This window comes from Manacus candei, unplaced genomic scaffold (assembly GCF_025592945.1).
Source record: "Manacus candei isolate 608988 ecotype Guabito, Panama unplaced genomic scaffold, ASM2559294v1 h1tg000050l, whole genome shotgun sequence".
Taxonomy (NCBI): domain Eukaryota; kingdom Metazoa; phylum Chordata; class Aves; order Passeriformes; family Pipridae; genus Manacus; species Manacus candei.
In genome coordinates, this window is record NW_026138098.1 from 8,540,895 (window position 1) to 8,554,538 (window position 13,644).

The following is a 13,644-nucleotide window of genomic DNA, read 5'->3' on the forward strand; positions in this document are numbered from 1 at the left end:
GGAAAAAGAGAAGTAGAAATTGCTATTTCGTCTCTACTCTAAAAGCTGTTCCTTGGGCCTTCTCTGCTTATCCAAAAGGTGAAATATTGGGGGAACTTCAGAGCAGAGAGAAGGGCATAGGAAATGGCTGTCATCACTCACTGCAGCTTTGATTTTGGGGCATGGAGGGAGTAGAACAAGAGTGAGAGGCTTGGTGTCTGGCTTCCCTTGCTTCATCCACTCCCACTCCATCCTGCTTCATCCAACCCCATGTACTGGTTGAGGAGAAGATAAATGCTTATTGCTGTTGGCTCCTTCTCCTTCTTTATGCCTGAGAGGTGAGGATATCACTAAGCAGACTTTTGTATGTAGGGGCCTTAAAAGTGGCTCTTAGTTTGAGAGAATGATGGATGCTTGGTAGATCTCTGTGGGCAAATAGTTGTTGGGAGGAGAAGGGAAGACAGGGAAGCAGGAATGTTCTTCACCCAGGTCATGCAGACAAGGTGCAGCTGAGAGGGAAAGAAGATGATGTTAGAATGGGTGATTGTGATTACAGGTTTTGCATTATCCGACTTTTGATTTTTCAGTTATTTTCCTTTAGACAGTGGGTCTTTATGGTAGGATGCAGAAACATGTGGTACCAGGGGTTGTTCATCATTGATTTGTTACCATATGAATTAGGCAGTGCAGCTGTCTGTGCAGTTTTCAATGTGAAACATAGAACCATTAAACTTTAAAATGCAGAAAGCACAAACCAAATTAGCTTATTAGTATAGATCAGTACTCGGAAGATTCCATATTGTTTATTTCTTAAGTTGTCAAACTCTCTTTTAAAATATGTGACTCTTTCCTTTGGAGCAGCAGTAATAAACCCCTAGATTGGTGTAAACTGACTGTGAGCAGCAGCAAAATAGCTTTTGTAGTTATTGTTAAAAAATTCCAGTTGGTGCAGAAGTTGGAATTACTTGGTTTTGAATATCAGTTTGTTTTATGTCTACTTAATATTGTGGTGATCCTACTATTGAAACAGCAGCAAATAATTTAAAAGAAAGCTTCAAATATCTTAAGTTTTTTCACATTCAAAAAAGTGACCTCCCTATCTTGCAGATAAAATCAGAGCCACTCCAGAAGCTGGAGTGAGGTGATAAAAAATTTATGTGTTGTAAAAGCTTGTTTGGATATATTAATGTTACACTGTGCAGCCAAATTGTATCTATTTGGAAAGCATCTTTTTATCTTTTCTTTGAGCTCCTCTGTGGTTCATTTGGTAGGACACTGGACTGTTAAATACATGTTGGGAGTGAGCTACATTTGCAGGACAGATTTAGGTGCCTTTTTTGAGAGTCCTACTTATAGTTCCATATGGAATCAGAAGGGAAGGAATTTTTCATTTGGCATAGTGAATATTGATTGGTCCAGTTTAAATGTAAGGGTATTATGTATCCAGTGTCCACATAGTGGGTTGCCTCACCTTCAGGGATGATGGACTTGCTTTGCTGTTCTCTATATTGTTGAGACATCCGCTAAAGGTTAATGGTTAGTGAGAGACTCTGTCACGTCTCTTGGCACTGCAAAACAAAGAACTTGTTTCTTTACTCTGCAAATTAACTGATTGGCAGGAAGCTGCTTCGATCTGGTGTTTCATGGACCTCTCAGGGAGAAGTTCTTTAGAGTAGTGAGTCTTTACTGCATTCCTGCTGATTTCACTGAACCAAAACCTCCCAAGACAGGCTGTGGGGGTTATTCTACACAGTTAATCCAATTCTGAAGTGGATTTTCAGTATCAAATCTCCTTAACCTTAGGCATGCACAGTAAAGCATGACACTTGCATATATGCTTTCCTGTTGGAGATTCCTGCCTTCCTGCGAGTTGTGGTTTTCAGCAGTAATTGTGGTTACTGTCAGTGATGGTTATCATGTTTTTATCAGCGACAGTATTGGTTGGGATCATGATTTGGCTAGATAAATTCCATTTATAGCAGGTGAATAGTGATGATTTCATATGGTAGTTTTTAAAAACAATATGAAGTTTAAACCATTGTCACTAGATCATATTACTGTACTACATCTCAGTCCAGTGCCAAGTGTGTGTGCACAGTGTAAAAGTTGACACAGGTGTGAAGAAAGCATGATCTCCTTTCTATGGGTTTGCAATAACATAAGCCATTTGGAAAACAGCTGTTCTATCAATAATATAAATGTTTGTTCAGGGGTTAATGTTTGTACATACCTGCAGTCAGAAGATTACCCATATGTTTGGGGCTACTGCAAAGCAGTATAATGTATATATTATATAATGCAAAGCAGTATAATCTTTTCTAATCTGTTTTTAAAGATGATATGATGGTTTCAGGTGCTTTTTTATATAAGATGTGTATTATAGGCTTCTTGATATTTAGAGCAAAGTCAAGTGTATTGGTTTCCTTATTTTGTTTTGCAACAAATTAGACATCAGTCTTACTGTTTTGTCTGCATTTTGCAGACTGTTACTGTTACACAGAATAGCAACCTACTAAGAAAATCCTACTGTCAAGAACCTCAGACTATCAAATTTTGCTTTAAGAAATCCAGACCCCTTAGTAAATCCAAACCTCACAAATGTTTTATTCTTGAGGAGTATTTAAAGAACATGAAATAGTCCCATTAAAAAAAAGCACTAAACCCCCAAATCCTGACAGATCAGAACGAATACATTATTTATTTTGCTGAATCAAGTGATTGATGTATCTTCTGAAATTTAATTTTGTTTACTCTAAAAGAATGACAACACATGATTGTAAACAGGAATATTACAGCCTGATTGAATTCCAAATGGCATGACACAGGCTACAAAGAAAAGCCCAGCATAGCAGAAAGAGGCTGGATAGGACCCAGGCCATCAAGCATTATTTACTTAAAGATCAGTCTTATTGGTAAGGATAACCACTTACTGATTACAGTTATCCTAAGAAGTAGGATTGCAGAACCATAGTATGTCCTGAGAAAGAACCATATTCTGCTCTGGTGGGTCTGTGTATGCTCCTCTAGACTGTTTAAAACAGTGATAGGGCAACACAGAGGATCTGCAGTGGAGAGTTCAGTCTTTGGGGCCTCCTTTACATTCTGCTGGTTCCACACAGGGCAGCGTGGTGAGGAGGTGGGGTTGAGCAGGGCTTGGCAGCTTAAGGCTGTTGCACAAGCTTCGGGATGAAGCTGTTACAGAGCAAAAACTGTGGAGGGTATGGAAAGGCTGTAGGATGAGTATCACAGAAAAACTTCAACTGCAGGCTTGGGAAGACTTGGGTTGCTCAGGGGGTAGGTAAGAACCTGGAGAGACAACAGGTCAACATGTGTCTTACTAAGCACCTTGTCTTTCTTCAGGAGCAAACACAGCTATTCACATTTATTATGGGGAACAGTTTGGTCAGGTACAGGCTGAGTTCTGCTCATTGGATTCTGGTGAATCTGAAAAACTCTCCCTGCACCATCAGCGTTCCTGAGTCAGTTGTCTGTTGTCTTCTTTGCTGCAGTCCTTAAGGAGCACTGCTGCTCCAGCTGCTTCCAAAAGATGGAAAACCTGTCAGCTGTCCATGTGGCTGAGGGAGAGACACCAGAGGATTGCTGGAGGAGGGTATGCTCAGGAGAAACAGAAGCCAGGAAATACTTAACCATATAGTTTTTGAGAATGCTTTCCCATCAGGGCACTGGGACCACTGCTGGGTCACAGGGCTTTTGCAAGAAATCCCATATTGACATTATTGGTTTTCATCTAAGCAGGCACAGTTAAGTCAGGATAACAATTAGAGCACTCAGGAGAGAGTGACATTTCCTTCCGGGAGAAGGGAGCATTTTGCAAAGTGCCATAATCAAGACCTCACAGAAGTGATGGCTCTCAGTTGACCTAGGTTGTACAGTGGTTAAACTGTGGAAGCCTGGGGCAGCATTTCTTGTCGAAACTGTTCCAGGCTTTCTGCTGGAAGCAAGGACATTAAACAGAGGGTGTTTTCCTGGATATTATTTAGTAGAACAACTTCTCCTCTTTCCCTTTCTGTTTTCTGCCCGACTTTTTCCTTCATTGGTTGATGAACGGGAGATACCAATCCATTTTGAAGAAATTGTATAAAAACTGTGTGCTGATACTTCTGAGCCATGATCTCATCTGTGAAGAATGAGTGCAAGATAAAAATATGAAAACCAGCTTTTAAAATGAGAATAACAAACCTTAAATCATAGCTAAACTGCTTAGTATCTTACACATACTTTTGCAACATTATCAAAGTACAAGAAAAAGCAAAACAAACTGCTTTAACTCTTTCCCTTTGTGATCTCAGCTCTCATGCCTCTTGCTGAATGCACAGAGTATTTTTCACCAGAAAATAACAACAACATAAGCATGTTGTTTAGCTATAGTGTACTCTTTGTGACTCTTCCACCCATGCCGTGTTCAAGGGAGACTGTATGTAGTTTGTACAGTGCAAAAGTTGTTTAAAGAAAAGGGGTTGTTTTGCTTTCCTTTAAAATACACTTCTAAATAACAATAAGTACCAGGAGATTATTTCTAGAATTACTATCTATTCCTCTTTCATCTCTAGGATATCTGAGTAGATTCTGAGTTGTACAGCAGGGTAAATTTTAGTCTTCAGGCTTAAAACAATGAGATTAAAACCAAAAACCATCCTGGTGTGAAGAGATTTTGTTTACAATACTAACGTCTGCTCTTTGTATCTCTTTACTCAGGAGCATATTATATTTGACTCCTAAATCTCCAGCATAATTTACTGCAGTCTGTATTTTTAAATTTATTTTTACGTGCATGCTGCTCCAGTCTAACATTGCAGCTTTCCTGGCTGAACGATGTGAGGAAAGGCTATGGGTGAGATGAGATACAGCAGTGCTAATCTCTAGCACATGTGAAAAATGGAGGAATGGACTCAGAGAACACAAAGTCCAGATACCAACAGGCAGCTTCTGTGTCAGCAGCTGCTGGAACAAAAAAATAAATTATAATCATTGCAAGCCTTTTGAGGGTGTCTGACGACACTGGAAGGGGTTAACAGTATCCATGGGTGTGTGTCCAGAGGCTGTGCTCTGCACATCAAATCAAATATTTATGAATGAAGGTCAGATGTGCCCCTTTCAGGGGGCTGTCCCCTAACTGTTTACAAAATACTGCTTGAAAAAGAACACGACCAGGTTGAGTTACAGCCTGACATCTCTGATGTGTCAGAAATGTGACATAATGGATTATGCCTCAGCATTGGTGGGGTTCAACCCAGCTCCCCACTTGAGCCTCAAATGCTATTAATAGTAACACACTGAGTCATAGAAGCAAGAATGTCAGACTGCCTGGGCTGTGCTGCTCTTACACGTTAGACTGCTAACAATAGAAGGCCAGCCTAGATTTGTTAGAATAGAATAACTATTTTTTTCCAAGCATGTGCCTGTATCTCTGGCTATCTTTCTCTCTCTCTTAGTGATTTATTTATTGAAGAATGTCACTGAATAAGAGAGATCTTACGGGTGAGGCAGACTGGCTTGTTTGATTTATTTCCGTTGTTCTGGGTGGCATTTATACAAAACATTTAGAATTTATTTACTGCAAATATTTTTAACACTGTGTGCGTGGTCTGATTTTTTTCCAGCAGGTATCAACCATCTGCTGCTCTGTCTGGCTGATGCCTACAGCTTGTTTCTTTACATTAATATCTCTCTCCCTATATATAGTAGCATTGAGAAGGAATTCCCTTGTGGAGGTGTGAGCAATATAATTGGAGGGTGCAGTATGAATGTAATTTCACTTCCATCATGTAATCTAAAGCACATTTTGCACTGAGTTTTGGTTAAGTTGAAGCTATCATTTAGTGAATTTGTCCATAATTTAGTGCCGAATATCTTTACATTTGACCCAGTTCTCTGCTGCTGAGGTCACCTCTCTGTCTTTTGCAAGTCAATTCATCTCCCCTTGTCATTTTCTCCACTTTAAACCACAAATACTAAAGCTTATTGTCTAGGCAAAGGTGTGATGGTGTAGGTTTGCATTGGTGAAGTCACTGGTAGCTAGCTAAAATGAGGAATGAAGTAATTTATAAATAAGGAAAAAGTGGCATATAGTTGCAGTGATAGAAGTTCCCCAAAATCTTGATGCTAACAGTACATATGTATTAAATACAAGTGGTTTTTAATGGGCATTCAGGTTAGTCATTGGGCATTGGTTAGTCATATTTCCAATATTTTCTTCATAACTGTGAATAAAAAGATGCTTATAAAGGAAAAGCTTTGTTTCTCATCGGACTCTGACCCACGTCTTTTAATAGAAAAGAGAACCTTGCTATATGATGATGAGACTTGACAATATTGGAAAGGGTTGGTCTGTCAGCTTATTGACCAGTAATTTCTCAGTAGAGTTTAGTGCCTGGAAAACCATAAATTTGAAGGACAGTTTGATGCCCAGATTCGACACTGACGCTTTGTCTTGTTGGGGATGTGTTGGGGGGGTGAAATTCCTGTGTCAGTGCTGCTGTTTCAATATGCTCCTCTCTTCTCAGTTCCCTGAATACCTACAGCTATCATCTACAAAGAATAACTTGGGTGTTATAGTTTACAATTATTTGGTATTTCAGAATACAACACTTACTTTGACCCACAGCAAAGAACTTGTCTGTGACACTCCTTGGCTGTGCTTCAGAACCCACTGAGTCGTGTCAGTTCTCATTTTTATTATTTTTATTGTTATTTTAAGTAGAGAATAGAGACGGTCTTCTCATCTTGCACAGATTACAAGTTACTCTCTTCTGTGCTATGGTCAAAAGGCATTAAGACTATTTTTTAGCATGTTTTGTGGTCTAGTAATTGCTTTAAAGGTAAATCCAGGAATGGATAAACTGCTCACTGTGGAAATGCCACTGTGCTGCAGCCTCCCTCAGCATTAGCCTGTGTTCATCTTGTATTTCCCCTGTTGATCTTGGCTCAGTTCAAGTAAATAAAAGCATAGGAAACTCATAAATACCACCTTAGCTTTCTGTGTGCATTGGAAGAGCTCTCTTGTTCTCCCTCACAACTCCTCACTTGCAGCCTTTTGCCAGTCATTCGGGAGCAGATTACATTGCCAGCCCCGCTCTGCGAGGGCAGAGGAATGCAAGGTGGTGTCAGTGGCTGGAAATTAGGGACGGTGGAATTCAGCATTTGTTCCACAGCGGCAGCTGTAGCTGGTCGCTTCAACACAAGGGGCAGAATCCAGGAGCAGGGTATGAGCTGCCATTAGCCATAGGCAGGGATCACAGTGGAAGATAAGAGGCACAAGAAGGAAAGAGACAAGTGATGAGAAATTGGATTTGATCAGACCTTCTGGGAAATCTGACCGGGGGAGATAATAATCTGGAATAAGCTGCCTCTTTTCTTTTTTTTTCTTTTTTTTTAATTTTTTTTTTTATTTTTTTTTCCTTTAAATCCACCTCAGCCAAACACTGCTGGAAAAAGAGATTGTGTTTAAATTACTTCAGCTAATTCTTGCTGCTTCCACTACGAAGAAAAATTGTTTTACCATGGTGAAAGAAAAAGGTAATTATGTTTATTGATAGGCTGGAGCTGGAGCAACCTAATATGCCAGCCACAGTCACCTGAGGTTTAAAACTTCACATTTAAAATGAGCATGCTGTGATTGGCAGTTACTGTTTTCCTTTCTATAAAAATGGTGTACCAAACCCCGCAGTGGATTGCATTGATTATTGATGTACCTGCTTTAATAAGGCTAGAATCTGAAACACACCTTATTTAACATGTCTGCACAGCTGGGTTCCTTCTGTATGTACATGTTTGTTTGGGTTTTTTATGTGATTTAACCCAAGTTTGCTGTTTTTTACCTGTATTTGCTACAGTTCAAGTAGTTTTGACCACTGAAGCATCTAGTTTAAAATTTTAAAGATAAACATTGATATATTCAATTCTGGGCTTGAGAGGGTATATTTTAAATTTTAATGAATAAACGGATTATATGAGATTTTGCATAATGTTTGAATTTTGCAACAGTAAATTAGATATCAGTTTCAGTTACCTATAAGCAACATTTTATACTTCCTACATAAGAATTTGCTAGTTAAAGAATTTAGAAATGGGATCTTTCCTTGTGGTATTAGTGGTCTATATCATATTATGAAGAAGTGAAATACATTCTGAGTTGTATTTGAGTAGTGGGTTGGATGTGGTTTTGGGGCATTACATTATCACAGATAGATTCAGACATAGTCGCTGTTTTGTGAAGAGGAGGGTCTGTGTTCTTTACTTTTGAGGACTCTGTAAAAAATAATGTGGGCTAAATTCAAACGAGGGAAGAAACCAAAATAAGAAGCAGTAATGCTGAGTAAAAAGTGGGCAGTTTTACAAGTCTGAACACCCACATTGAGACTTTTTTAAATGTTGTAAATGAAAAAAAAAGAGTGAAATTAGCTTCATAGATGATTAGATTGAGGAGACCAGGACAAATGCTTCAGTAGCCTGCCATGCTATGTCATAAACATTGTACAGTCTGTTGATACTTTTTGTTGATGAAAAGCAGCATAAATATTATTGACTGCTTAGTAGGTTTAGGATCCATTGCTTCAGATTTACAGGATCATTTCTGTAATGTCAATCATGAACTGTTGACCTCCTACCAATATCAGTAAGCCATACCAGGATGGTTTAAGTAGCAGTTTCACCCCAAATCCTTGAAACTGCAGGTTTCACAGTCATTTGAATGAACTATGTCAATCATCTTTTCAGAAAAATGAGTGTGTTATCATTCAGCTTATCATAACTGTTGCTAGTTTTCTAAGATGCATTTGAAAATAGGGATGCTGATTTTCTTGAAGTGTACATAAAATACATCTAGCATTCAGGTTTGATCCTTATATATGTTTTTGTGCCCTCCCCCAGCTGGTGCTCGGTTGGGTTCCCTGTGTTACATGGGGGTTGTACTTAGGAATGCTCTGTAAATACAGTATTAGAATCTTACAGCATGAAAGCTGTCATATAGCAGTAACAACATTAAAACAAGCCTGTTATTTTTGTAAAAAATGCAAGGCAAAAAGCCTCCTAGAAAAGTGAGAAATAAATGGTTGAAAATCTGCAAAAGACTTGAGTTTAAATTGCTTCATTTCCTTCTCCCCACCAAGTTTAATGCATTATTTACAATGGCTATTAATATTGATGTTGGATATAAATATTTTTTTTCCTGTTCACACAGATAATGGACTAAAATAACTAAATGCCCTCTTTAATTTTGATGTACAATTACTGATATTTCGTATCTTGTGGCTGAAGAGTGAGAAAGGATAGTATCTGTTAAGTAGTTTGATTTTATACCGTATTACTTCCAAATAATTTCTCCATTTTTTTCTTTTTAATCCTTTCATTTCTTCCTTGCTTCCTTTGCTTGTTTTTTCCCCCTCTTTTGTTTTGTTTGGGTTTGTTTTGTTTTGTTTTTCTTTTTTTTCCCCTCTCCTTTAGTCGGCAGGTCAGGAGTTACTGCTACAAATGTCACTCTCTGCAGTGATACTCTTGCAAAATGCAGTCAGTGCAGTACAGCTGGTACCCTCCCTTCCAGCCACTGCCTGAACTGCTGTTTGAACAGGCTGAAAATGCATTCAGTCCAGTGTCATTTCATAAACATGTTAACTAGGCACTGGAGGGGCTGGTTTCAACCAGAAAAATCCAACTCCAACTCAGTGAATTGCAAAACGGTTAGTAACAGTTTTTAGCAAATTAGCATGCTTCATTATGCTCATATTGTAGAATGATTTCAGTGTCTGCCTGGTTAGTGCATACACAAAAAAAATCCTGAGGCCAGGGTGTTTTCTGCTGACACCAAATGGCGCTTCCTAAATTATGTCTGACTGATACCACATTTTCATGTCTCTGACTGTGTACTTATCTATTTCCAATTATGAGCCCTTATTATCTAGTTACTGAGCTAAATTATTATCACTGTGTTGCATCCAAGGGTGACTTTATATCCTTTAACAGAAAGTTTACATGTGCATACGTGTATCTTGTTATTAATTCTCTTCTGCAATTTAAGCCACATATTGAATAATGTGCATTCTTGGTGCTTCTATGTTGAGGACAATGTGTGAGTTGAAAGCCTGCTAGCCAGGTTTCTGGGTGATAAAAGTGTTGCAGCTTCATTTTTACCCTCATTAGTTGACATAAACCAAGGATTTAACCCTGATTCTTGATTTCTTGATAAGAAGACTGTCCTAGCATTCAAGTGCTAGTCTGTGAAAGCATATTGGTAATCAGCTTTGTACCTGATGAGGTCTTGGGCTGGATCATCCATGGGCAAACCTATGAAAGTGGATTAGTAGCTGTTCATGCCAGACTTCTGCATGCTTTGAAGGATAAAAGGAGAAAAGAGGAAGGGTTGAAGATTTTTTGGATTAAGGAAGCAGATACAGAGGCTTTATGATTTCTGTTCTTCACATACTGATTCAGTTAAGGGAAGGTGCTGGCACCTACTGGGTACCAAGTTGCAGAGAGCTAGATCATGTTTCCATGTTCTCACAACTTTCTCTGTGGATGTTCAATTGGTATTGGCTTTTCTACTAAGTGAGGCAGAAGATGCAGTTCACCAAGATGATAACTGTATTTCCTGGATCATTTGACCGATGGTCTAGTTCAGTCTTGCAGAGAGATTTAATTTTCTGTTGTTTTTTTCTTCATACTTTTGATAAAGCGTGGTACCGATACTCCTCCAGGTTATGACCAAGGGGACTGTTTTTATGTTTGCAGTAGCTCCAGCCTTCTTCTCTTCCATTTGCCCATCCTAAGAGCTGTGAATCTCCAAAGGAGCTTTTAATATTTTCCTTTTGTGGTAAATGGACCTGCTTTAGATGGGATTTTCCTTGAAGAGCATGCAAAATGGTACCTGTCTACTAATTTAAAGGCGTTCTCTACTGGGAACAATGTCTCTCTGGTGTTCTCTGTGTTTGCAGTCTTAACTTTTATTCCCTGTGTTAATCAAGAAAATGTTGAATAATGGGATTTAAGTCCTAAAACTGTCTCAGTGTCATGATTGTTAATGAAACATAGTCTTGATCTGAACTCATGACTTTGGAACTTTTAACCCCAGGTGACCTGGGATAAGCTCCAAGTTTGTTGCTTTTGGAGCACATGGCAAAATTACACAATCACACATTGGCAAAGGAAGGGCTGGGGAGTTTTATTTTATTTTTTTGCTTCGGTTTACTTAGTTTCAGATTTAGTTCTGCTTGACAGTTTGCTTTTGGGGCTGGGCATTTGGGGTTTTGTTTTGATTAAGTCAGTGTACTACCTTGTACAAGCCACAGGGCATTTTATAAATATGCATAGTAGTAGATGTTAAAAAAATTCTCTTGTAGTTAAAGTACTGAACTGTAGAACAGTTCAGCTTCAGAGGCTCTTAAGGTGACCTTGGGGAGGTAATTTGATCTCTCCTTGTGTTAATCTCTAAAATGAGGATAAGAACATTCCTCTTGTCTGCCTTGATTATTTGAATTAGAGGTCTTTGGAGCAGAGAGTTTCTTTTACTTTGTTTCACAGCTGTGACAAGGAAATCGTAGTCTTGGGATTTAACTACTTCTGCTTGTACAAAAAAAAATCCAGTGCTATGTGAGTATCTTATAAACATCTTATTACTTTTTAAAGACAAAACAACTGTAAGAGAATTATGTTTCAGTTGGTAAAATTATGGTATTACTTGTCCTGTACTTTCTCTTTCTAAATTTATTTTTAATATTAGGTTTCAAATTGCAGTTCTGGTGTGCAGCATTGATACTGAGAGAAAGAAAATAACCAAGGAGATGCCAGCTCAGGCACTGCATGTTTACTGGAGATTTTACTCTTTTTTTTTTTTTTAATAGTACTTAGTTCATGAGTGTACAAATATTCATATTCTAAGAGTTGGGCAAGCACAGTGTGCAGTCCTGCCATGTCTGATCGCTTCCCAGTAGTGGAATTCCATACATTCCTTGCATCCTAGCTGCGTGTAGGAGCCAGCTTTCTGAAGATGTGATGGCAGCTTGTTTATACTGAGAAATGGGACAACTTTTGCTGTTGATCTCACTGGAGGGGAGGGCTTAGTGGTTTTAGTAATTAAATTTAAGACCAGAGTTCCTGGGTTCAGGTAGCAGTAGAGGCAGTTTAGCTGTTCCTCCATCTGAAACAATGAGTGTTGTGAGCCAAAAACCCCGTTTTCAGTAGGGGAGATTCAATCAATTTCTTTTTTTCACAATTTATAAAGTTCTAATTACTGATTCTGGTTTTGAAGATAAAAGCAAGCCAACACATGCTCAGAGAAGCACACCTCAGCTTCTCTCTGGACATTTCCCCCTTCCCCTTGCTGGTCTCCAGTCCCTGTCACACATTATACTCAGTGCCTTTGGTGAGGCAAGGGTGGTGCAGGAGACTGATATCAGTCCTCTGTTGCTCCTTTTTCCTTACTCAGTTATTTCTCCGTAAGTTCCTCTGCTGCCTGCAGTCCTTTAATAGTTGTACCTCCTCTTGAGTCTCTTCTCTGTTCATGCTTGGGACAACTAGTTTGCCTCAGCATTCTTCCAACCCTGCTGACCCTCCTGCCCTGACATAATTTTTGTTTCTCTCTTAGCTGTGCTTTCGTGTCTTCTCTGCCCTGGCGTTGTCTCCTGTGTCTCACAGAGTCACAGAATGGGTCAGGTTGGAAGGGACCACAGTGGGTCATCTGGTCCAACCTCCCTGCTCAAGAAGGGTTATCTCAGAGCACATGGCACAGGACTGTGTCCAGACAGGTCTTGAATATCTCCAGTGAGGAAGACTCCACAATGTCTCCAGGCAACCTGTTCCAGTGCACATTCACCTGCACAGTAAAGTTCTTCCTTATATTCAGGTTTATATATGTATACATATACATCTCTGTTTTGCAGCATCCCTGGTGCTCTGGTATCTCTCTTGCATCTCCTGCTGTTTGTCCTTTCCATGTTTGCCATCTGTTTGTATGTATAGGCTTTTGCAGAGGTGCTGTTTGCTCTTCTGTTTTGAAGTGCAGTGGATCAATTTTGCCAATTGCTGAGTTGGTTGGCCCAGCTGTGACCAGCTAATCCCATACTTGGCTACCTCCTACACAAGTCACCACTGCAGCACCCTCCCTATTGAAGCCCTGCTGGTTATGGTGAATACAATTGATTAGACTGGAAATTATATGGTTGCTTTCCTTGGATGAGAATTCAGAAGGCACCGCTTTTAAAGGTAGAGTCTTGGCAAAGTGAAATTGTTTAAAATACACTAAGCTAAAGAAATATTTTTCCAGAGGGGAGGTAGGAATCTTGGTAGGAAAGAGCTTGCAGGTTAGGATGATAATTTGGCCTGCCACTGTAGGAGTGTCAATTCTTTTTCTGGAAAAATTAATGTATACCAGGGGAAAAGACCAAGTTCTACTAATCAAAATGTGCCGTGCCCTTTGGGTGGGAACAGGATTTTTTTCTTGTTTGTTTCTGGGGGCAATCCATAACTAATTTAAAAAGGATTATTTATAACAAAGTCGATTTTCCACCTAGAGGATAGTCAGTATCCCCAGAAGGATGATTAATCCTTGCCTTCGTTCAGCTTGGATAGTTTTCAGACTCACTAGGGATCTGGCTGAGGAGAACACTTAGGCATTGTCTTAAGCCTGTTCTATTCAGCAGAGTGCCTTGTTGAGTC

The 13,644-nt window shown here is 39.3% G+C and overlaps 1 protein-coding gene across 21 annotated transcripts in view; it reads left to right on the forward strand.

Moving 5' to 3' along the window:
• Positions 1-13,644, forward strand: part of ABLIM1 (actin binding LIM protein 1) — a 199,922-nt gene that overhangs the window by 68,218 nt on the left and 118,060 nt on the right. The window contains exon 1 of one of the 21 annotated variants that reach the window (XM_051801134.1): positions 3,138-7,515. The exons of the other annotated variants lie outside the window; for them this stretch is intronic. Coding sequence (XP_051657094.1) covers positions 7,500-7,515 — 16 coding nt within the window. The 5' untranslated portion in view covers positions 3,138-7,499. Of the gene's footprint in view, positions 1-3,137; positions 7,516-13,644 lie in introns of those variants that run through there. 21 annotated transcript variants of the gene reach the window in all.